Below are 23,157 nucleotides of genomic sequence, written 5' to 3'. Positions count from 1 at the left end.
TGACAGAATCGGATCTCTCTTATAGGAAGTGGAGATAGAATAAACTTAGGCTTTGTGCGCATGGAGTTCAAGGAAGAGGAGGATGGAACATTCACCTGTAGTTGCTCTGATCTGTGAGTAGACTCACGAAAAGGGTTTCAAAATAAAGAATGCGAAATATTACATGTGAGGAGTGGGATGATGTGGCTAGCATGTAAATCGCAAGCGTGTCTAAATAATTTGACAGCCTAATATCCATTAAATGCAGAAGTGACATTGCGTGATAACTTTTGCCTATAAGTTTTGGATATTAATGGGAAAACAGAAAAAGTGGTTGTAAAAGACTTCAGCTATGAAGGAATTCACTTGAGCGGCATCAAAATTAGGTTAGCCTACTTTCGATTTCCCCTCACCTGACGTTTCAAATGCTGGGATTTGCAGCAATGTGTTTTTTTTTTTTTTTTTTTTTTTTTTAAACAGCCGCAATCCAAACGTAGGCTGTTGCAGGCTATTTAAAGAGTCACTTCACCCCATAACTCCACCCACTTCACATTTCTGAAAACGGCTTTGAAAATGGGCGAGACGTTCTGAAATTTGGAGAGAGAGTGCAGCACTGCTGCAACTAATCAACCATGGTGATTTCGTGTCAATCTGGGAATGAGTGCTGCAGACATGGCTTATCACAGGTAGGCTAATCAGGGCAGCAGGTGTTGGGGCGTTTCAGTCCTAATTTGTTACGACCCGGTGACGTAGTGTCGGACTAGAAGTGCAGGACAACGTCAGCATTCCAATAGTATTTTGGACCAACATGCCATGGCATGTTTTCAAACGGTAGTATGCGCGAGAGAGCAATATTTCCAATACAAAATCAGACGAAATGTTACTTTTGTCGAGAAACACGATTTTTGTCAATATTAACCCTGGTAATAGTACAGTTCACCACTTAGGCTAAGTATTTTCAATCAATCAACAGCTCAAAAAAACTATTTTAGGGTACAGTGACCCTTTAAATATTGGCTACTTAAAGGGATATTCCGCCATTTTTGGAAATAAGGTCATTGTCCACCTCCCCTCGAGCAAAACAATTGATATTTACCTTTTTCCCGTTCATTCAGCTATTCTGTGAGTCTGGCGGTAGGCCTACAACTTTTAGCTTCAGCCTAGCATAGATCATTGAAACGGATTAGACCAGTAGCATCTCGCCTGCTAGCATCATATTTGAAAGTGACTAAGATTTCCGGTAATTTTCCCATTTAAACGTGTCTCTTCTCAAGTTAGAAAGTGCCATAAGACCAAATGAAACCTGGCGTTTTTCTAGGCTGATTTGACATGGAACTACTCTCATCTGGCTTAATAGGCCTAATCAAGGCAACTTGCACACTACTGGCACTACTACTGCTTGTCTATGGGGACTATTTTTTTCAGCTGCGTGATATCACTGCGCCCATGGTTCGCAAGTTGCCTTGATTATTACCCCAGATGAGAGTGTAGTTCCATGTCAAATCAGCCTCAGTTGGTCTTATTGCACTTTGGATTGCCCTGAGGAAACTCAGTAGAGTCGAAACGTGTAGGCTTTTTATCCAATGCAATAAAGGATTTTTTACTTTTTTCACTACATTGGTGTGCCTCGGACTATTGACTGCCTTACAAACACAGCACCAAGTAACTTCATACAGGACAGTCGCAGTTTTTTCAATTCTATTTATGTCCATTCCGAAGAGCACCCGATTTTAATCTTTATATTGACCCAGCGCAGCACTCTCCTTCTCTCTCTCTTCAAAGATTTCTATTACTGTATATTCTTTCTTGCTTATATGGGACCCTGTAAAGCGGAACCAGTCGTTTCGGTAAAATTTACTAAATTAAGTTATTGTGCTCACGTGAACGGCCATAAACTAAGCTTTCCAACTATATGTATATCGAGGGTATTACACAAACTATTGCTAAGATAATCGCATCCCAAGTTGACATGGTTCTCCTGTCACGATATGCCAGAAGAGGAGAAATCACCTTTTTAAGCGGCGCGTGCACAACGGGAATGACAGCAAATGTGTTGAATCTTCGCCGGGTTTAACAGTCAAAACCTATGTTTTTCCGTGTAATGCGTTCACAATATGAAACTGTAGACTGTATACAGTCGAATTATGCGAAAATGTGAAATTCAACATTTTAACCCGGAAGTTTGTTATTGTTTATTTTCTCAAAATAACATTGTGCGCAAAACGACTGATTTCGCTTTGAATGGTCACATATATCTTGTACAAAGATCCAGTTTTTACTGGAGTCAGTGACAGTCAGTCAGTGTAAGCTGCCAGAAAGCTCCTGTAAATCATGTTTGCTTGGTGCTGGTGTCAATTTCTGGTGTTATAAGAGACATCAAAATGAGTCTGGTTAGGTCATAATGTAAGAGTCTGTGATGACCTGGAAGCCTCTCGCAAACAGCATGTCCTCCTTATTGTCTGTCTGAAGTGACCATGGAGATTCTGCCTATCCCTTTGCTAATATGATTGGGTTGGATAGATTCATTTTTGGCTGGTCTATACACTCCAATGTCTATGGATCTATTTAGCAGTGAAAGGCTGTGTGGCAGGGCAGCCTTGAGCACATCCCACATTTTAACTTCAAGAACCAGTTTTTCTTGTTTTATAAAAGGTAGGGTAGAAGATCCTGGAAAACAATTCCAGCAAAGCTGCATTTTCAAAATACACAGGTCAAAAAGAGTACAGGAATGTGCAATGCTTGTTCACGAGCGGGAGGGAGGAGCAGATTGCAGTTTGATAGATACAGTACATCAGAATCCAATCATCGTTAACAGTCCGTTCAGTATGATTGGATAGTGTTTTTCCTCTGGCCACTAAAACTTTTAATTTTTGTGTCAAAACTGTTCATTAATTGGTTGCAATGGGTGTGTGAAGAGTATTTCAAGCAATATGTAAAAAAATGCTCCAGAGAGCATGCTCCAAACATCTCCTACCCCACCTTTAAATGCAGGTGTTTTAATTTTTTTCATAAGTTACAGTGCTGTGAATATCTTGTACATCAGACGGGATAGCAACAGGATTTGTCAGGAACACTTCACCGGTTTTTTCATATTAAACTACGTTATTCCCTTAACTAACACGAGTTGATACATAGCCTACCTCTCACGTTTCAATGTGTGTACTCACTGATAGCCCACTTCATTCAGGATCAAAACAGAGATGAAGTTAGAAGCGACCAAACACCTTCATGTTTCCCTATTAAAATACAGTTACACTTACAGAAGGAAAGAGGGATAACAATATTGTGTGGCGGAATAACACTTGGGAGCACTTCGACACAGCGCAGTAATATACAGTCCTTCAGTATTTCACCCAAACGCAAACAATCTGGAATTTTCAAAAAATCTCTTAATGTTTTTCCTTCACTAAGGAAACCATTTAAGCTATTCTATGCATCATGCACCATTAAAAAAAATCCCTTACCTAAGGAGAAATGAAGCCTTAAGGGTAATACTTTAGGGAAAAAAACGTATTATGTGCAACTGGCCCCTGTTCTCAAACATGGTTCAGCAGGTAGTTCCAAACAGTAACACTGAAGATCTAATGCCTGAGGTTGAATATGACTTTACTTCTGCATAATGTTTTTCTCAGGTCAGGTTGTGGTAGGCAAGCTTTTTACACTTGTTCCATTGACGCATAAGGACAAGTGTGATTTCATGGAAAGCTTAGGAATGCCTGTTTTATTTAGTATTTCTAAATCTTGAAGCTATTGTAACAATTTTCTGCTCTAAATTTTTAAAGTTAGCACCTTCCGAGCAGACATTTTTGCCTACCAATTTGGGAACCTGAAAAACTCACCTGTGAGCAGTCCCCTAAAGCTTTAAGCTGGCGTGATATGAGAGTGGAAGTGAAAAGAAGGAAGTGAAAAGAAGGAAGTGAAATTAAATCTGCCCAGAAAAAATCCAGCATAGTGCAATACTAGCCTATCTCATGTTCATCTGCTGTAATGTACAAATACACTCAAGGGCAAACAGAGCAGTTAATTGGCCTGAAATCTTCAGTATAATAGGTGTAACAGGCTGATTTAATACAGTGGCCTAATAAGTGTCTTTGCTGTTGACAATAAAACCCCAATCACATTTCAGTAATATTCCCCTATATCAGAATGATATCACATACAGTAGCCTAACACATTTTTTGTAAGATGCGCTTTTGTTAATAAAAAAGCACCGAAATCAGGGAGTGATCTCTTGTTTTCCTGCAAGCCAGATATAAACAGTGTAGTTATCAAATCAGAGCAGCTATTTAACTGATGTGTCTGACTGATCATCAAAACTTGATGTGTTTGTACACTGTCCATAATGTGTCTCTGTAATGTGTTTGTGTTTCAGGTTTCTTGTCTCTCATAGACTGTGGACACTGCCATGGTAATTGCTTACCGTTGATGAATATAGACAGTTTCATACCTGTATCATTGATGTTTCAAAGATGTTGTAAATACGATCATTCTGACTTCTGACTCAAGTTGTGAGTCAGATAGTCAGATCTCAGTTTATCTGGCCATATTCCGTGCCATACATGGGCTGATGCACGAGCCCCTCAGCTTCCATCCAACATTTTCTAGTGTTAGCTTTGACTAAAATAGACAACATAATTTTATGTCGTCCTCAGAACCCCTCTTAAAATAGTTCTGGGCCTCTCCAGGGACAGGTACGGTTGAGTTTCAAATACAGTACTGTATGATTGCCGAGTTCTCTCGACAGGAAAAAAATGACCAGAATCGGTGCTGCCGAAGTGAAGTAGCGGCAGCTAATGGCCAGTGCTCCCAGTTAGCTACAATGTTAAGTCTGGGAGCATCATCTAACCGTGCCTTTTTGCCTCTTAACAGCGTCAATGTGTCATTAAAAGTTCTGTGCAACATGAGGGCCCTTATGTGACAAAGCAATGTTGAGTCACAATAACAACGACCCTGATTATGTTCCACAGACCTTTCTAATGACATTTTGAGTTTGTTATGAGACAAGTTTAGATGATGCCCCCAGACCTAGCAGCTCACTGGGAGAAGTGGACATTAGCTGCAATTCAGTAGCAATGATTTTGGTTGTGTTTTTTCCTATCGACCATACTCGGCAACACCTAGCGAACAAGATCCATGTTCAAATTGGCCGGATTTCTCTTTCTCTTTTAATGTAACTTACTTGAGGATCATTGCTTTGAGATTGTCTTGAATATGAACCCAGATATAAATGTATCATTATTTTTTTTCTATTCACCAGAAAGTGGAAATGTGCCCGAACTCACTCGTGACAAGGGGAACCAGTGTCTGTCCAAAGGAACATCAGTGACGTTTACATGTGACATTGGTGACTCTTCTCCAGATTGGCTGTTTCTCTGGTATAGAGTGGTGCCCCTCAGACACGGCTTACCTACTCTCACACACCCTTCTGGCAGATCTGCATATTCCCTGGAGCTCCTGTCAGACAGTATAGGCGCTGGAGGCTCCTACAGTCTCAACTTAACTGGCTCTGAGCAAAGAGGTTACTTTATATGCAGAGCAAAGAAAGAGGAACCGGTCTATTATACAGGCTACAGCAACCACGTGTTTCTTTGGTTCAATGGTGGGTGACTTTAGACTTATCTCAAATCTGAAAGTGGCTTATACTTATAATAGTACCACATTCATTTTAAAGCACCAGGTTATACATAAATACTGTATGAATAATTCTAAATGTCTACTGGAAACACTGCAGTGTTGGGGCCTTCTCCTACAGTATTGCACCAAACTCTAGAATTCACTTACCTCTCAACTCTGTGAACTGGACTCCATTATCCATTTTAATGCTGCCATTCATACTCATTCATTTAAATCAGTGTATCCACTCTAGCTTTAACGTCATCTAATACACTTTTAACTTACTGGAAACATTCCAAAACTGAAGAGATTGCCTTTAATTTGTTTAATTTGAATGAAGAGATCTGTTTTTGTGAATGAAGAGATCTGTTTTTGTTTTCTTCCCATTCAGATCCTGAATCTCCAGGCTGTCTGAGCATCAATCCCAACAGCACCAGTTTCATTGAGTCTGAGTCTCTGTCTCTTAGCTGTGGGGGAAATGGAACTGGTTGGACTCTCCATCGGATCACAGATCACTTGGAGTTCTCCCAGTGTCCTTTCACTAGAGGAGCATCGTCTTGGGAAAACAACACATGCCACATCGGTGCTCTGTCTCAGTATGACAGTGGTGTGTACTGGTGCCAAACTGAGTCTGGAGAATTCAATTATGGTGTCTACATAAAGGTTCATGGTAAGTCAGTGACCAAATGTCTACATCTCTCTTGTATAATGACTTCACAAACTTTGAAATCTAAATATCACCTTACAGTTTATTTCTAAAATCCAATTTCATTATCATTCATCATTTGGTGGATTGGACACATTGAAGGCACCCTAAAGAGTTTTTTTATTGCCTTAAAATAACGTGTCCAAAATAATTTTTATGGGACATAAATTCTTAATAGGGCAAAGTGCATTTTGTCGCACTCTGAGCAGGTCTTATAGCTTGTAAAATAGCCATAGGAAGTTTAGTGTCCGGGTAGGAACGCTGCCACTCTTTATGGTATCGGAGTTATGTTCATACTTTGTTGCAAAAGGCACATATTTAGTTTGTTTACTATTGAGCTTCTTAACTGTAGGGGGATCCCAGGAGCAAATCTACTTTAGAACTGGCTAGAAGTTTGGCTAATGTACCATGGTGACAAAAAAAGCTCATTCTAAAACTGACAGTTCCTATCCTTAAAGGGATGGTTCAGAGTAATTTCACCCTAGGGTCCTTTGCATCATGACCTTGAGCCACACACCCCTCCAAAAGCTTTTCTCCCATTGGTCAAACATTGGTCGAGTTGGTGCTGTCAGCCAAATGGCTTAGTGCAGGCACTAATGGAACCAATGGTGTATCTTGTAAATTACCTCACTAATAATGCCCGGAATGGTACCAAACTTCTACAATAGTGCAAATAGGGTCTGTACTCATAAAATGAGGCATTGGAAAGTTTGTAGGTACACTAGGAGTTTATTTAAAGAATGTTTGCCTGATGACTTCTACTCTGTGCTACTACCGCTGCGTCGACGTCACTCACACGTACACAGGAAACACATACTGCTTCTGTTAGGGAATAATCGATAGTCATCTGCAATGCATAGAAGTGAAAGGAGATGTTACATTTTTTTGTTGTTGCCTAGAAGAAGTATAAGCAGAAGAGGACTGGACCTAATATGGACCCCTGGGGGACCCCACAGGACATAGAATCAGAGGATGAGGACTACTGATCAATAGACACTGAGAATGATTTATTGCGTTATTAAGTTATGAAGACAGAGGGCAGAGACATTTGGGTGGTCTTTTTGGATCTGTGCCTTACAGTCTGTTGTGGAAGGCATTCAGCTACTTTCAGGTTCCTCAGAAAATGTCAACTTTGGTTAGAACATTTTCATAGCGAGAAGGCCACGTCCTTGCAACATTTGGAGGTTGCCATCATGGATGGATGTACCATTTCACCATTGATTTTCACCATGGCAATGGGCATCAAAACTGGTTGTTGGAGGTGAGAAACTGCAGTATGAAGGAGTGAAGCTTGCTCAAGGTGCACTGCAACATCGGGATATAGTTGGTCAGGTGCAGAATTGAAGAGTTCAGATGCAAAACCCTATAAATAAGTATATATCCTTTTTTGATCCCGTGAGGAAATTCGTCCTCTGCATTTAACCCAATTTAACCGAATTAGTGAACACACTCAGCACACAGTAAACACACAGTGAGCTGCCTGCCCAACCAGTGGCGCTCGGCGAGTAGTGAGGGGTTAGGTGCCTTGCTCAAGGGCCGGCAACCCTCCGGTTACAAGCCCGAAGCCCTAACCAGTAGGCCACGGCTGCCCCGCATTTTAAATGGTAATTTTTCATCAGGCTCCTATAGGGTTTTGCCTACAAATGTTTCAGGGTTTTGAAGCTAATTTATTTGATTAACGTATACTATATCATACTCACCATTTTTATCTCATTTTACATGGAGGTGGCGTTCAGAGGTTTTTGCATCGAAACTCTTCACTTGAAGGGTGGAGTTAGTCTTGGCACAAGTTGGAAAGTATGGGGTGAGATCACAGCACAGGAGAAGAGACTGATGGTGGCCAGCTTTGTTTGCAAACAAGAAGAGCAAAGTACAACATTCAACAGCAGTGTCTCAAGCAGAACAAGAGACTGGTGTGGTGTTCAGAAGAGGAAAATCAGCTGGAGAGAGCTGTGGGCCATGGATGCTAGCCTTTCACTGTAGAATTGTGTTTGTGTGTGAGGGTCAGAAAAGTGGCCATTGGGCAAATACAAGCAATCCAAGAATTTAGGTGCAGGCTTGGAAACTCCTGGTGCATGTTGGAAGTCAACTGCAAGTTCCACAGTATATTGTTGTGACTATTTCGAGACCAGATATGCGAAATCAGTCGCTTTGTGCACAGCGTTATTTTGAGAAAATCCACAATAAACAAACTTCTGGGTTAAAATGTTGAATTTCACGTTTTCGCATAATTCGACAGTATACGGTCTACAGTTTCATATCGTGAACTAATTTCACAGAAAAACATACGTCTTGACTGTTAAACCCGGCAAAGATTCAACAGATGTGCAGTCATTCCTGTTGTCCACGTTGCTTAAAAAGGTGATTTCTCCTCTTCTGGCATATCGTGACAGGAGAACCTTGTCAACTTTGGATGCGGTTATCTTAGCGATAGTTTGTGTAATACCCACGATATACATATCGTTGGAAAGTTTAGTTTATGGCCGCTCACGTGAGCACAATAACTTAATTTTGTAAATTTTACTGAAACGACTGGTTTCGCTTTGCAGATATGGTCAGATATGGTTTGTAAGAGGAGAGGAGTGAGCACATTTACTTTATCAAACTAACTGTTCCCTTAAGATGTGATTGAGGAAGCCTTTGAAAGGAAAAACTGGTAGCAGAGGTAAGAGAGTGTGACTGCCAAGCCCTCACAAGACCAGTGGACATAGGTGCAAGAGGCTGTGTATAGGAAAGTCAGCCACATAACTTCTGCTAGATTTTGGTTTTTGAGGACCGTCAATGAAAGGAGCTGTAACAGCTATCGGAGGCTGCAAAAGCAAGCCAATGGCTATGGCTGAGACACTCACAAACTACTGGGGGTCATGTTGTAACCTGAATTGACTCTGAGATGCCTGATATTGTGCATGTACGTAAGTGAGGTATGTTGCTGATTGGATCATTAATGGCCACAGCAACTAACAGGAATGACTCAAGAACTTGTAGGTATTTGTGGGTGCCATCATTAAAGGTTTGCATTTTGTTTGTATATGTTGCTGATTGTAGCCACAGCAACAAAGATAATTGACTGAAGAGTTTGCTGGCATCTGAGGGTGCCCGCATCAAGGGCTTGTGATTTGTCTGATTAAACGGCTGCAGCAGCGAAGAGGAATGACCAAAGAATTTTCTGGTAGTGGTTGGTGGGTGCCCTCATCAAGGGTTTGCTCAAGATAATAAGGATCAAGATAAGCTACTGGAGATGTGGAAGGTCATGGAGCTTGCACATCTAGAAAGGCACATTTCTCAGGGAAGGCCTTGAATACTACAGGAAGACAATAGTTATTTGCACTTGTATAACAACATGGCTCCATAGTATATGAGTCCAGGTGCTACGATGGGCCTGTTTTAGCTCATACCTGTCTACTGTCCCAAATGTTTTAACATGTTAGATTAGATTAGATTAGATTATCTTTAATGTCCCCAAGGGGCATGTTGCTGCATCAGATTCATAGAATTTTTCTGTGGCAACAAATGCTGTTGTCTTGCCGCATGTTTTTGGAATTAGGATTGTACATTTCAATTCATCTTTCAGATTGTTGGTCTAATCTTCTTTCATGCATTTGATCTTTTTTATTTGATGTTTTCAATTCACCAGGACATATAATTCAGCCCAAACTTTTCAAAGACACAGGAAATCAGTGTCTCCTCAAAGGATCTTCTGTGACCCTTGAATGTGACATTGGTGACCGCTCCCCACAGTGGCAGTTCCTCTGGTACAGAGTTGTTCCTTTCAGAGATGACTTACCTGCTGACTCACACTGGGCTGGAAGATCTGCATATTCCCTGGAGCTCCTGTCAGACAGCAGCAGAGGAGCCGGAGGCTCCTACAGTCTCAACTTAACTGGCTCTGAGCAAAGAGGAGTCTATGTATGCAGAGCAAAGAAAGAAGAGCCGGTCTATTATACAGGCTACAGCAACCACATGTTTCTTTGGTTCAATGGTGGGTGACTTCAGAATTATCTCAATTGTTTACATACAGTGGAGAGAATAAGTATTTGACCACATGCTAAAGTTGACTAAAAAGAGGAATATAAAATCATCTTTTGAGAATTTATCTTAATGGCTTAATTCACAAAATGAGTAAAAATCCAACTGCTAAGGACACCAATTTTCTTTGTGATTGAAGGATGTATCGTAAATAAATAAATAAATAAATAATGTTCTTCCTTAAATACAGGGGGCATAAGTATTGGACCCCTATGTTAAATTCCCATAGGAGCAGGAGGATCTTTTATATGTTTTTATTTTTAAAGCCAGCTATCCTGATAAAGCTCCCTTGGCCCCACATCATCACATACCCTCTAGAGATTGGCATGGTGTATTTTCCAGTTAGCCTAGCCTGTTTGATCTGCATTGAGTTCAATGAACATTTGGACAAAGGCGTCTGCTAAGCAACCATAACCATAACATACTGTCTATACACACCATACTAATGTAGAACACTGATTGTGTTTCTCTTCTGTCCAATAAGATCCAGATCCTAATTCTCCAAGCCATTTGAGCATCAATCCCAACAGGACAGATTATTTTGTGTCAGAATCTCTGTCTCTTAGCTGTGGGGGAAATGGAAGTGGTTGGACTCTCCATCGGATCACGGATCACATGGAGATCTCCCAGTGTCCTTTCAGTAGAGGAGCATCGTCCTGGGAGAACAGCTCATGCCACATCGGTGCTCTGTCTCAGTATGACAGTGGAGCGTACTGGTGCCAGTCTGAGTCTGGAGAATTCAGTGACGTTGTCTTTATAAGGGTTCATGGTAAGTCAGTGTCCTATGTATAGGACTTTGGTATAGTGACTAGTTACCTCCGCCAGGGAGATTATGTTTTCATCGGGGGCCGGTGTTTGTTTGTCTGTCTGTCTGTCTGTTTGTCTGTCTGTTTGTCTGTTTGTTAGCAAGATAACTCAAAAAGCAATGGATGGATTTCGATTAAATTTTCAGCGAATATCAGACATGACCCAAGGAAGACACGATTACATTTTGGGAGTGATCCGTAATTCCGTTCGGATTCCAGAGCCGTTTATGTGTTTCGCTTAGGGCTGTTGTCATGGTATGGCCACGTGGTGGCGATCTGAATAGTTTAGGTTCAAATGTATGACAACTTAAGGCTGGCTTACATTGCACGATTTTGGTCTGTTTTAACAGTCGCCGACTACTTTTCCAAAATCGGGCGGAAATCTTGCCAGTTGTACTAGAATCTCGGCGCGCTCCCGTCATCTAAAGGCTGGCTTACATTGCACGATTTTGGTCTGTTTTAACAGTCGCCGACTACTTTTCCAAAATCGGGCGGAAATCTTGCCAGTTGTACTAGAATCTCGGCGCGCTCCCGTCATCTAAATCGTTTAGTGTAAGGTGCCAATCTTAGCGGTTTTAAGTCCGTCGGAGTCAGTCTTTTTCTAGTTTTGCCGTTACGACAATATCAAACATGTTTGATATTATCGTAAGTCTTTTCAGTCGTGGCTCATGCAAATAGTGACGTGAACATTAAAAACCAATAGTGACCTCGGTCGACGAACACGAAAACGGAAGGGGCAAAATAGGCTACAGCTGTAGCCTATGATTATTTGTTATTTCATTTCTTATAATTTATTAGTCGGCTATTCTACGTGACAGAACAACTCTATATCTGTTAGTGATGTCACACTATCAAACAATGCTGCAGAAACGCGAAAAAAATTACTTTGATATGAGTAGCCTATCATGTGAGTTCCTGTTGATGATGACGTATAGCCTAGTGCACGATGGAAATAATTTGAAGGAATCTAGCAGCAGTCTTGTAAATAGTGACCACAGTCTTTGCAAAATCCTAATCTGAGACTGGCCTGTGACTAGTCTGTGACTAAAAACTCAATGAATTGTCTTTAGATGTGAGAGGGTCTGAGACTGTAGTCTTTCAAAAATCTTTTCCAAATCTTTGCAAAGTCTGGCAATGTAAGGTAGGCTTAAATCGTTCAGTGTAAGGTGCCAATCTTAGCGGTTTTAAGTCCGTCGGAGTCAGTCTTTTTCTAGTTTTGCCGTTACGACAATATCAAACATGTTTGATATTATCGTAAGTCTTTTCAGTCGTGGCTCATGCAAATAGTGACGTGAACATTAAAAACCAATAGTGACCTCGGTCGACGAACACGAAAACGGAAGGGGCAAAATAGGCTACAGCTGTAGCCTATGATTATTTGTTATTTCATTTCTTATAATTTATTAGTCGGCTATTCTACGTGACAGAACAACTCTATATCTGTTAGTGATGTCACACTATCAAACAATGCTGCAGAAACGCGAAAAAAATTACTTTGATATGAGTAGCCTATCATGTGAGTTCCTGTTGATGATGACGTATAGCCTAGTGCACGATGGAAATAATTTGAAGGAATCTAGCAGCAGTCTTGTAAATAGTGACCACAGTCTTTGCAAAATCCTAATCTGAGACTGGCCTGTGACTAGTCTGTGACTAAAAACTCAATGAATTGTCTTTAGATGTGAGAGGGTCTGAGACTGTAGTCTTTCAAAAATCTTTTCCAAATCTTTGCAAAGTCTGGCAATGTAAGGTAGGCTTTAGGAAGAATAATACAGGCAGAGGTCTGCGCTCTCTGAGTGCTTTTCTAGTTGTAGTTACTAAACTGCTAAACAATGACCTACCTAGCTGATTTGTTCCTCTCTTTAAAATAAGTACTTAAAAACTGTAAGAAGACAAGGACAACAAACAACAAAATGGCCATAACACAGCTGAACTCATTTTAACATCAATATGACATTTTGGCCATTTCTTCTAGACATGATTGAACTCAATGTAATGTCATGAGATTTGTCATTTTTTTTGTTTGTCTTAATTTGAACTTTACTGAGAAATCCTTGTCTCAGCCTACTAGTCCATCTCTTGTAGTCAAGGAGATTTACACACAAACAACAATACGGGAGAATGAGAAGGAGATCAGTCATTATTTGTGACATTTAGGCCTACTTTTGCTTTCATCTTCTACAGATGTTAGAGTATATATAAGAAGTGAATCTGGAACCTGGATGAATGACGGAAAAAAGTTTGAGAAAGGAGACTCTTTTAAGTTGCGCTGTATGGTTGATGGGTCTTCAGCAGACTGGAGGTTCCTCTGGTACAGGGTTGTTGCGGTCAGAGATGAGCTTTCAGAGATGCCACGCTGGAACGGTGATACAAGATTCTCTCTGGAGCTCGTCTCAGACGGGAAAGAAGCTAACAGCTACTACATCCTCAACGCTGCTGCCCCCCAACATTCAGGTCTCTATGTGTGCCGAGCAGAGAGAGGAGAGCCTGCCTCCTACACGTACAGCGCCCCAATGCTGATTTGGGTAAAAGGTATCGCAACTTGTCTTTCACACCAGTGGCATCTTATTGTTTACCAATTGATTCCAATTTTTTGACCTACGCCTTTCAATATGTTTTAAAAGAGCTGTTTTAACACGTTATCCTCTACTACAGATCCTTCTCCTCCATGTGTCCTAAACCTCAGTCCCAACAGGACACAGTTCTACGAAAATGAGTCTGTGTCATTCAACTGTGAGGGGCCAGACAGTGCAAGTGGTTGGATCTTGAGAAAATACAGCAATAATAAAGTTTCAATGAAGACTGAGAGTCCGGGTACATTCAACATCAAATCCCTCAATATCTCTCATAGTGGAAACTACTGGTGTCAGTCTGAATCAGGGGAGTTTAGTAATGTTGTTAACATGAGAATAGACAGTAAGTTATTCAGTTCAATATTTTTCTTTTCTTTTTTTCTGAAATTAATTCAATCCTATTTAATTGAATGGTTTTACATTAAAATTGAATGTCTTTTAACAGATAGACCACATCCATATGTAGATGTCTCTCCAAAGGATTGGCTGACTGCTGGAGATTCAGTGTCTTTGCGCTGCAGTGTGGGCCTGTACTCCTCAACCTCTGACACGAGGTGGAGAATCCTCTGGTACAAAATTGTTCCTTACAGAGAGGAGCTGCCCACTTTTACAGACAAACAGGGCAGCTCTACATATTCTGTGGAGCTCCTCCCAGACAGCAGTGGAGATGGAGGCTCCTACACCCTCAACTCAGTTGGCCCTGAACACTCAGGGGTCTATGTGTGCAGAGGAGAGAGAGAACAATCTGATTATCACACAGAATACAGTAGACCTAAGCTTCTCTGGGTTATAGGTAGGTGTTGGAAAGACCCAGATAATGGAGCCTCAACTGAAATGTCTTTAATGTATTTTTTAGTATCGTATGCTTTGATAATATGTGTGGACTTTAACCCTGTCCTGTCTCTTACTCCTCCAGATCCTTCCCCTAAAGCTGCTCTGATCGTAAATTCCAACAGAACTCAGTATTTTCAGTCTGAGTCCCTCTCACTGAGCTGTGTGGCGCAGGGCAATGCCAGTGGCTGGAGTCTGAGGCGATACGTGAACGATTATTCTCCCTCAGGATTATCTCTCTCAGGATGTCCTTTTAACAGCACAGTGACTTGGGATCAGTCCACGTGTAACATCAGCTCACTTGATGTTTCAGACAGTGGAGTGTACTGGTGTCAGTCTGAGTCTGGACAGTATAGTAATGCTATCAAGATAACAGTGAAGCATAGTAAGTTACCACAAAAGCATAGAAGAATAATTTATTCATATTCATCATGCTTTGTATCAACGCGTTATAAAATTCCCCTAAAGTTGATATATTCATTCTTATTTGAACTTGATAACCTCACTGTGTACTGTAATGCTTGTAGATCCTTATCCAATGTTAGATGTGTCTCCCACCTGGCCAACTAAAGGAGATACTGTGACTCTGAAGTGTGCGGTGTCAGGATCCTCATCTGGCTGGAGATTCCACTTTTACAGAGTCATTGCTCCAATTGATGAAGTTCTCCCTTCAGAGGATACCCACCTCTTTTCACATGAGCTGAAATTATCAGAAAACTCTACTGAGCTCCTCTCAGACAGCAGCAGAGAGGCTGGAGGATCCTACACCTTCAGCACTGTGGGTCCTGAACACACAGGGTTCTATGTGTGCCGAGCACAGAGACTAAATTCAAACTCATACACTCTTTACAGCAACCTTAGGCAACTGTGGGTAAAAGGTAAGATATCCTATTTGTAGCACATGCTGTATTTGTACAGATAGGTGGGCTTGTTAGCCTAGAAATCTAGACGCCCCTAGGGGCAGCAAATCTAATTGAAGTGGGTCTGGCTGGTCAGGCTATGGGCTTGTGTCTCTGTCATAATTTTGACTTTATCTAATGTGACTGAAAGGTTGGATTCAAGTGTAGAGTTTCTCATTTACTTAAATTATTGTAAACCGAATGACGACATTCACACATAAACTATAATGATAACGACATGAAGAATGGTAGCCTATCGTTGGGGATCACTTTCAGCATTAGTCCGGCAGCCAAATGCCATAATTTAGGTGAACCTGGTTTTGTCAGTAAAAGTTTTTCTTTCTTTGCAGAATCTAGTAGACTAGGAGTACCTCTTTAAAAATGTAGGAGGGCGCCTGGTGTCCCTTGGACAATTTCGTATATTAAGCCTTTCTTATCCAATATTTTGAATTTAAGGCGGAGATACTACAGGTGAATAGGGTAAAAATATTAACAAGCAGATATCATTATGAAACTTCACCAGTTGATTACAGATCAATATGAAAAATAAATGTATCACAAGTTTTCTGTAATTTAATGTTTGAGTGTGCAAATTAGGCATGATGTCATTAATGCCCTATATAAATAAAATGACTTGACTTAAATATGTGTATTTGCATAAACTCAAAAAGGTCAAATCTGAACATTTTATAAAGCCAGTTTAAAAATATATATTTTCATGTTGTTGACATAAGAGATGAAAAGTATATTACAGAGGGAACTAGAAAAGCACTCCGAGAGCGCAGCTACCTCCGCCTGTATTGTTCTTCCTAGGTTGTCATACATTTGAACCGAAACTATTCAGATTGCCACCACGTGGCCATACCATGCCACCATGAACACCACTAAGCTAAATACATAAATGCCTCTGGAATCCCGACAGAATTACGGATCAGTCCCAAAATGTAATCGTTTCTTCCTTGGGTTATGTCTGACCTTCCCTGAAAATCTCATCGAAATCCATCCATTACTTTTTGAGTTATTGCTAACAAACAGACAAACAGACAGACAAACAAACAGACAGACAAACGCTGGTCCCCGATGAAAACATATACCTCCTTGGCGGAGGTAAATAAATTATGGATATCTCGTTTACTTATTAGTAGGCTACTAGTAATCAGAAAATACTACCTTTAAAGAAAATCAATTTTCGATAACTAGCCTATCATCAAAATCATGAAAAAACAGGAAATACCTCTAATTTCAAGGTGAGTACTCGTTTATCAAATGCAAATCAACTCAAATAAAATGTACTTTAATACAGTCCAAGTGAGAGATAGCATGGATGAGTTTCCTCTTTTTCTCTGAGAACGAAGTCTTGTGTGTTCAATTTGGAATTGATATAGTTTCTCTGTTGCATTCCAGATCCTTCTCCTCCAGCTTCTCTGGGTATCTATCCAAACAGGTCACATTTCTTTCCATCTGAGTCTCTCTCACTGACCTGTGAGGTGAAGGGCAATTCCAGTGGTTGGACTTTGAGACGGTTCACAATCTACAACAAAGTTTCACACTGTGCTTTCAAACATGGAGCAGTTACTTGGGATCAGAGGCCATGTCATCTACAATCCTTAAGGCTTGTAGATAGTGGACTTTACTGGTGTCAGTCTGAATCTGGGGAGTACAGCAATGGTGTCAATATATCGATAGATGGTAAGTTGTTTTGTTATTATTTATTTAAACCTAAACAAAGTTTGTGCCAAATTCAAATATTATTAAATTCCATGCAAGTTCAATTTCTCACAGACCATTTATGAGAGAAACTTGGCGCTAAAATCACTGAAAAGCTTAGATTCCGCTCATACATGCTGTGACCTGTACTTGATTTGCACTGTTTTCCTTTGAGGACAGACTGTATGACATTAACATTGCCGACATGGTTTCCAATTAGGAAAGAAGTATTCATGGACAGTAGTTTTTCTCTGTCAATATTGACAAGCTGGATGCTAGCCAGTACCTTGCTGTTAACGTAACGCTTATCACTGACCAGCAAGACAAAATAAACAACAAAAAAAACTCTCCTTTTTTTTTTTTTAACAAAACGTGCTACATCGTTGGTATGCATGAATCTTCATATTCCTTTATCTGAGGTAGAGGAACTGTGTTCCGGCCCACTTTAACTCCTGCACACATACATACTGTATTTTAACAACGCCAGCTTTAGCGGACTGTCGTACACGATCTTGTGTGCACGCAGATTGTGGATAGAATGTGCTCATCCTCGTCAAAATATCAACACATTTGATTTTGGGCTCCTTGCTCTTACAGGGAATGGCAGATAACACTTCCATTGGTTCAATGGATGTTATGCCCAAAACATACACGATTACTTAAAAACACATAACAATCCTTTTGAGCCATGTGCCTGCACAGACCATTTTACCCCACTGTCAAAATAGCAAACGTGGATTCAGACACAGACACTAGAACCCTGTATCTTTTTAGCTTGAGACTATCAACACATCCAGATTATGTTCCAGTTTTGTGTCTGGCTTGGTGTTTGTTAAGATCCATTCACTGACAGACTGCATCACTCTGTAATGCAGACAATTGATTCTGAAGGTCATTCTAATCTAATGATCTTTCATCTTCTGTCAAGGCAATGTGTTTTCCTACTAAAGTAATCCTTTGTTTTACAGTGCAAACCAAACCAATTACATTTCTACAAGTCCATCCAAACCACTGGATTATGGAAGGAACTTCAGTGACAATGACTTGTGTGGTTCATTCATTACAGTCATCCATAGACTGGAAAATCTATTGGTACAGAGCTGTTTCCCCTGGAGAAGGCATCACTGTTGAATCTGACAGATATAGTCATGCGAAGAAGTTCTCTGTGCAGCTCCTCACAAACAGTGATAGTGGATCTACAGGGTCCTACAAGCTGAGCTCAGTTGGTCCACAACATTCTGGAATATATGTGTGCCAAGGAGAAAGAGGAGGTTATCACACTGAGTATAGCAGCCCTCGTCTAATGTGGGTTACAAGTAAGTGAAAGCAAGTGAAAACCTCTAATCTGTGTATGTTGATGTTCACCAGAAGTGCTTTTTCTAATACCTTTACCCCAAACACAGCTCCTTCACCCTCTAGTTGGCTAAGTGTCAGTCCCAACAGAACTGAGTTCCTTCCATCTCAGTCTCTGTCATTGAGCTGCAAGGTGCTTGGGAACGCAGCTGAGTGGACAGTGAAGCGGTATGCTTCTGAAGAGCTTTCAGACTGTCCTTTTAACTCAAGATCGGGCACTTGGGCCGAGTCCACATGCAACATCAGCTCTTTAGACACATTTGACAGCGGTGTGTACTGGTGCCAGTCTACATCTGGAGAGCGCAGTAATGCTGTCAACATAACAGTTCACATACCAGGTAAATTTGCATAACATGTCCCACAAGATTGAAATTATCACTCAATTATCAAAATATTCTTTGTAAGTCTGCATAATTTAGAAACTATGATAGTGGCGATATTGTTGGCGACACTTAGAAGCAATGCAGTGCAACACCATTGGTTCATCTGAAGTCTAGGCCTTTATTTGCAGAGCATATTGTGAACTGTGAACACTTCAAAGTAGGCCTATGTTTCTAGATAAAAAAGACATGCAACAAGTAAAAATGCAAAGTCTCCTCACGGTGGCTCTCATTGGTGGTGTTGTGTGGCAGTGCTTCACACTACGACCTAGCCGACTGGTGTGAATACTACTCTTGCGTCACCGGATGCACGCATATTTACCCCAAAAAATGCTCAAAAAAAGTAGAAAAAAAAGCGTGAACGCAATGACATTTTCTCTTCAGATCGTTTCCGTCTAAACATAGCTTTAGTTCTACGATTGTTGCTGACTTGCAAACATTTCATATTTTGAAGAGCTTTCCTTGCAACCTGTGAAGAATGGGGTCGACTTCATACATTTGCCTTGAACATTTGCCAAGCGTTTTCTCTTCATATCTCCGATGGTTAGGGACAGGATTATCCAGTGAATAGCTATAGCCTGACTCGTATGCATGAATTGAGGTTATTTTCCTTGATTGGTGATTGACTGCATAGGCTACTTTGATTTTCTTTGAGTAAACATTTGCATTTTTGTTGTCACACTTTTGTGCAAATTGCAGAAATTGATTCAGAAACCTTTATGTTGTGGCAAGGTGGCCTATATCAACTTTGTTTGTTCTACTTCGGGTGCATGTGTTCTCTTGGACACGATTAATTTAATGACTTTAATTAATGCTGTTATTTTGTAATGGTCCAAATGCCCACAATCTCTGACCACTGCCATTACTGTTTTTTTGTTGTTGTTGTTGTTGTTGTTGTTGTTATTAATTGCAGATGTGAGATTCTTGCCATTTTTAAAGATGAGACTGAGAGCGCTTCTAAATATTTCTTATTTGATTATTTCAATTATTACATTTTGGAGCAGGATTGAGTATGGATGGATCCACAAATGAGTTTTCATTCTTATTAATATTGTTTTTAAAAAAACGATAAAACTGAACAAATAGCCTACCGTAATTATACAAACCATAAATCTAAGAATTGAACAGAAACGTTTTTAGACCCTTTTTTAAATGATCCAAAACTACCGCAGGAATGCAAAACACTAGGCCACTCATTCTTTGTGAAGAAACAGTATGCATCCAATGTTTGTGCAGGCAGTCACATACCTTTCTCTTGGTTGTTTCCTGTAACGTCTAAAACACTGAATTTATACTTTTTCCGCACAATCACTGAGTTATACGCTCAAAGTGCTGTCTTGTAAGGAATTCTGTCCATGTTGGACAACATTTGTAATGACATTTTGAGTCTGTTAAGAGCTACAAACACAGTCTAAAATCTACTCGATACTTGCTTGCTGCCATTGCATAAGCATTGGATGTTAATTTACACTCATAAAACTGTTTCTCATCATAGAAAGATCATATTCATATATCTCAGTCAGTCCAAATCACTGGGTGACTGAAGGAGCTCCAGTGACTTTCAGCTGTTCAGTTGGAAACCCTTCTCCAGGCGTGAGGTTTCACTGGTACAGAGCTGTTCCAGTCAGTGAAGGCTTACCTCTGGTCAGGAGCCCATTTGGAGAGACTAAATACTCTGTGGAGCTCTTGTCAGACAGCAGCAGAGGAGCTGGAGGCTCCTACATTCTAAACTCCTCTGCTCCAGAACACTCAGGCCTCTACGTCTGCAGAGCAGAGATAGAAGAGCTGGCCGCTTACACAGAGTACAGCCATCCTGAGCTCCTTACAGTAACAGGTAGGTGATGGAGAGGCTAGTGTGTGTTATATGTGTTTACAGTTGTGGTCATTATTTTTACATACCATTTCAGTTAACCTGTTAGTTTGATTTGCATTGAGTTCAATAAGCATCAAACAGGCTAGTAGGCTAATTAAAATAAAACCATGGGAAATAAAACCATGCCAATCTAGGTATGGTGAAAGGTGTGTGGTGATGTGGGGCTATTTTAATTTTTCATAGAAATAGGAAATGGCACATGGTTTCCTCCATGTATGAGTAGTAGTTTCTGGTCAGTCATTGGGAGATATTTGGTCAGGGAAATAAATTAACAACAACATTGCTGAAATGTTGTGTGTGATCCGTTTTCTCAACTCTTCCAGGTCCCTCTCCCTCTGTCTGGCTTGATGTCATTCCCAGCAGATCCCAGCATTTTGTATCTGAGCCTCTCACTCTGGCCTGCAAAGCACCGGATGCTGCAGCGGTCTGGTCAGTGAGACGGTTCACTGTGTCAAAGGAGCTGTCAGACTGCCCCTTTGATAAGAAATCACAGATGCTGGGTCCATCCACATGTAACATCAGCTCTTTAACTCTGTCAGCCAGTGGGGTGTACTGGTGCCAGTCTGAATCTGGGGAACGCAGTAATGCTGTCAACATAACCGTGCACAGTGAGTGATGGGGCCATCAGAACTTCAGAACAGATTATGGGTCAAAGACTTAATGGCTTCCCTTTCCTGATTGTGTTGGTGTTTTTTCAAGCTGTAAACGGGAAATACTCAAAGCATGAATATTTGAATAGACTTCTGACCCCTTTATGTTTCATGTGTGGTTCACTTCTCACACATGCAGTACTGATGCACACTCATTTTCCTAACTTGTGCAGGTGGAAATGTGATACTGGAAAGTCCAGTGCATCCCTTGAAAGAAGGAGAGCAATTAACTCTCAGCTGTTCGGGCCGAAAAAGTGTCAAATCAAACCTCAGTGCCACATTCTATAAGGATGGATTACATGTGGCGAACCAAACCTCTGGAACAATCACCGTACCGAACATCTCTAAGAAAGACGAGGGGTCCTATGTTTGTGAGGACGAACATAAAAGAAGGTCACCTGGAAGCTGGGTCTCAGTCAGAGGTGGGGAAAACATTTTTTGTTGTGTTTGGCTTTGACAGGTTTAAACAACCCACAGAGCAACTTCCAGTCTAGAGACAGTGCTCATTGTTTATTTGACTCAAACATTGTTTGATCTCTCATATGTACATAACTAACAAATGTAAATGCAACCAAGCTACTGTTCATGGGAAAGGCCTTTGGATCAAGATACATGTTTTATTTTTTGCATGTTTATGATTTCAGTTCATTGTTGTTACAAGAGTCCAGGATATAGTCCCTAAATTGCATTTGGATCAATTTTGTTGCAACATGTAAGGACAGCGCATAGGACATAGTGTACATCTTAATATAACCGTTAGGTCTGTCATAATGAATGTGATGCAAAAACGCTACAGCTACAGGTGCCGTTAGTGCTCATGGCCAGTGGAGGCGAAACTAAAGTCAACTAATAGTTTTTATTATTGTTTCTGTCCCATAGCTGCACGTGATGAACGCAGAGGACCCCGTAAAACGCTGAAAACAATGTACCAAAAAACTAAAGACATACTGTGATGTTCTGAATTGGTAGGTAATGGTTCTGATATGTACTTTTGTAAAACATTACTCTTCAAATTATATTTGTTTTAGTTCAGGGGTGCACATTGTAAACAAAGTCTTTGTGATCTAAGAAGCTCTCCAAAGGTTCAAGTTCAAGTGCCAGTGGTTCATTATCATGTACTCATAAAAGGATGTTGTGTGTGTGTGTGTGTGTGTGTGTGTGTGTGTGTGTGTGTGTGTGTGTGTGTGTGTGTGTGTGTGTGTGTGTGTGTGTGTGTGTGTGTGTGGGGGGGGGGTATAGTGTGTGTTCTGTTCAACAGCACCCCTATGATAACCAGTCGATTGGCACCACGGTAACAAGGCTGGGGAGTTTCCACTTTCCCTTTTCATAGTTGACCTCAATTTCTCAGAAACAAGACACCAAAACAAGTTCTCACATGCCTGTCTTTTCTCTTGAGACTTTATGTTCATATGTTATATTGTTATTGTTATATGGTTTATGGTTATTGTTACTCAATCGATTACTGTTACTCGTTCAGTTTCTTTTATTCGGCTATTTTCTGAATAAAAATGTGTTTTTTTTTCTGAAATAGAAGACTGCTAAAAGAATTAAATGAAAGAAATGGTTCTCAACATATTAACTTCTTGTTGAAGTAATTCTTGTGACTAAAATTGGTCAACATATAAGAATGCAGACTGCAAAACTGTCATCAAAGCAGAAGGTGGCTACTTTGAAGAATCTAGCATAAGAAACATTTAGCTTTGATTACCATTTTGCCTCTCTACAATGTGTAAAATAATAATAATAAAAAATTGAATTTGA

General features: G+C 40.5%; 1 protein-coding gene across 1 annotated transcript; it reads left to right on the top strand.

Moving 5' to 3' along the window:
- Nucleotides 1-23,157, top strand: LOC134094480 (uncharacterized). Its single transcript, XM_062548010.1, has 19 exons — nucleotides 1-113; nucleotides 4,352-4,387; nucleotides 5,237-5,578; nucleotides 5,984-6,262; nucleotides 9,933-10,277; nucleotides 10,809-11,093; nucleotides 13,315-13,662; nucleotides 13,786-14,046; nucleotides 14,149-14,496; nucleotides 14,620-14,919; nucleotides 15,062-15,412; nucleotides 16,838-17,122; nucleotides 18,109-18,456; nucleotides 18,544-18,831; nucleotides 20,369-20,707; nucleotides 21,070-21,354; nucleotides 21,570-21,818; nucleotides 22,276-22,361; nucleotides 22,636-23,157. The coding sequence occupies exons 1-18, from the start codon at nucleotides 83-85 to the stop codon at nucleotides 22,347-22,349; spliced, it is 4,794 nt and encodes a 1,597-aa protein (XP_062403994.1). The 5' UTR covers nucleotides 1-82; the 3' UTR covers nucleotides 22,350-22,361; nucleotides 22,636-23,157.

Source organism: Sardina pilchardus, chromosome 1, assembly GCF_963854185.1.
Source record: "Sardina pilchardus chromosome 1, fSarPil1.1, whole genome shotgun sequence".
Classification (NCBI taxonomy): Eukaryota; Metazoa; Chordata; class Actinopteri; order Clupeiformes; family Clupeidae; genus Sardina; species Sardina pilchardus.
This window is presented reverse-complemented; position numbering and strand designations above follow the sequence as displayed.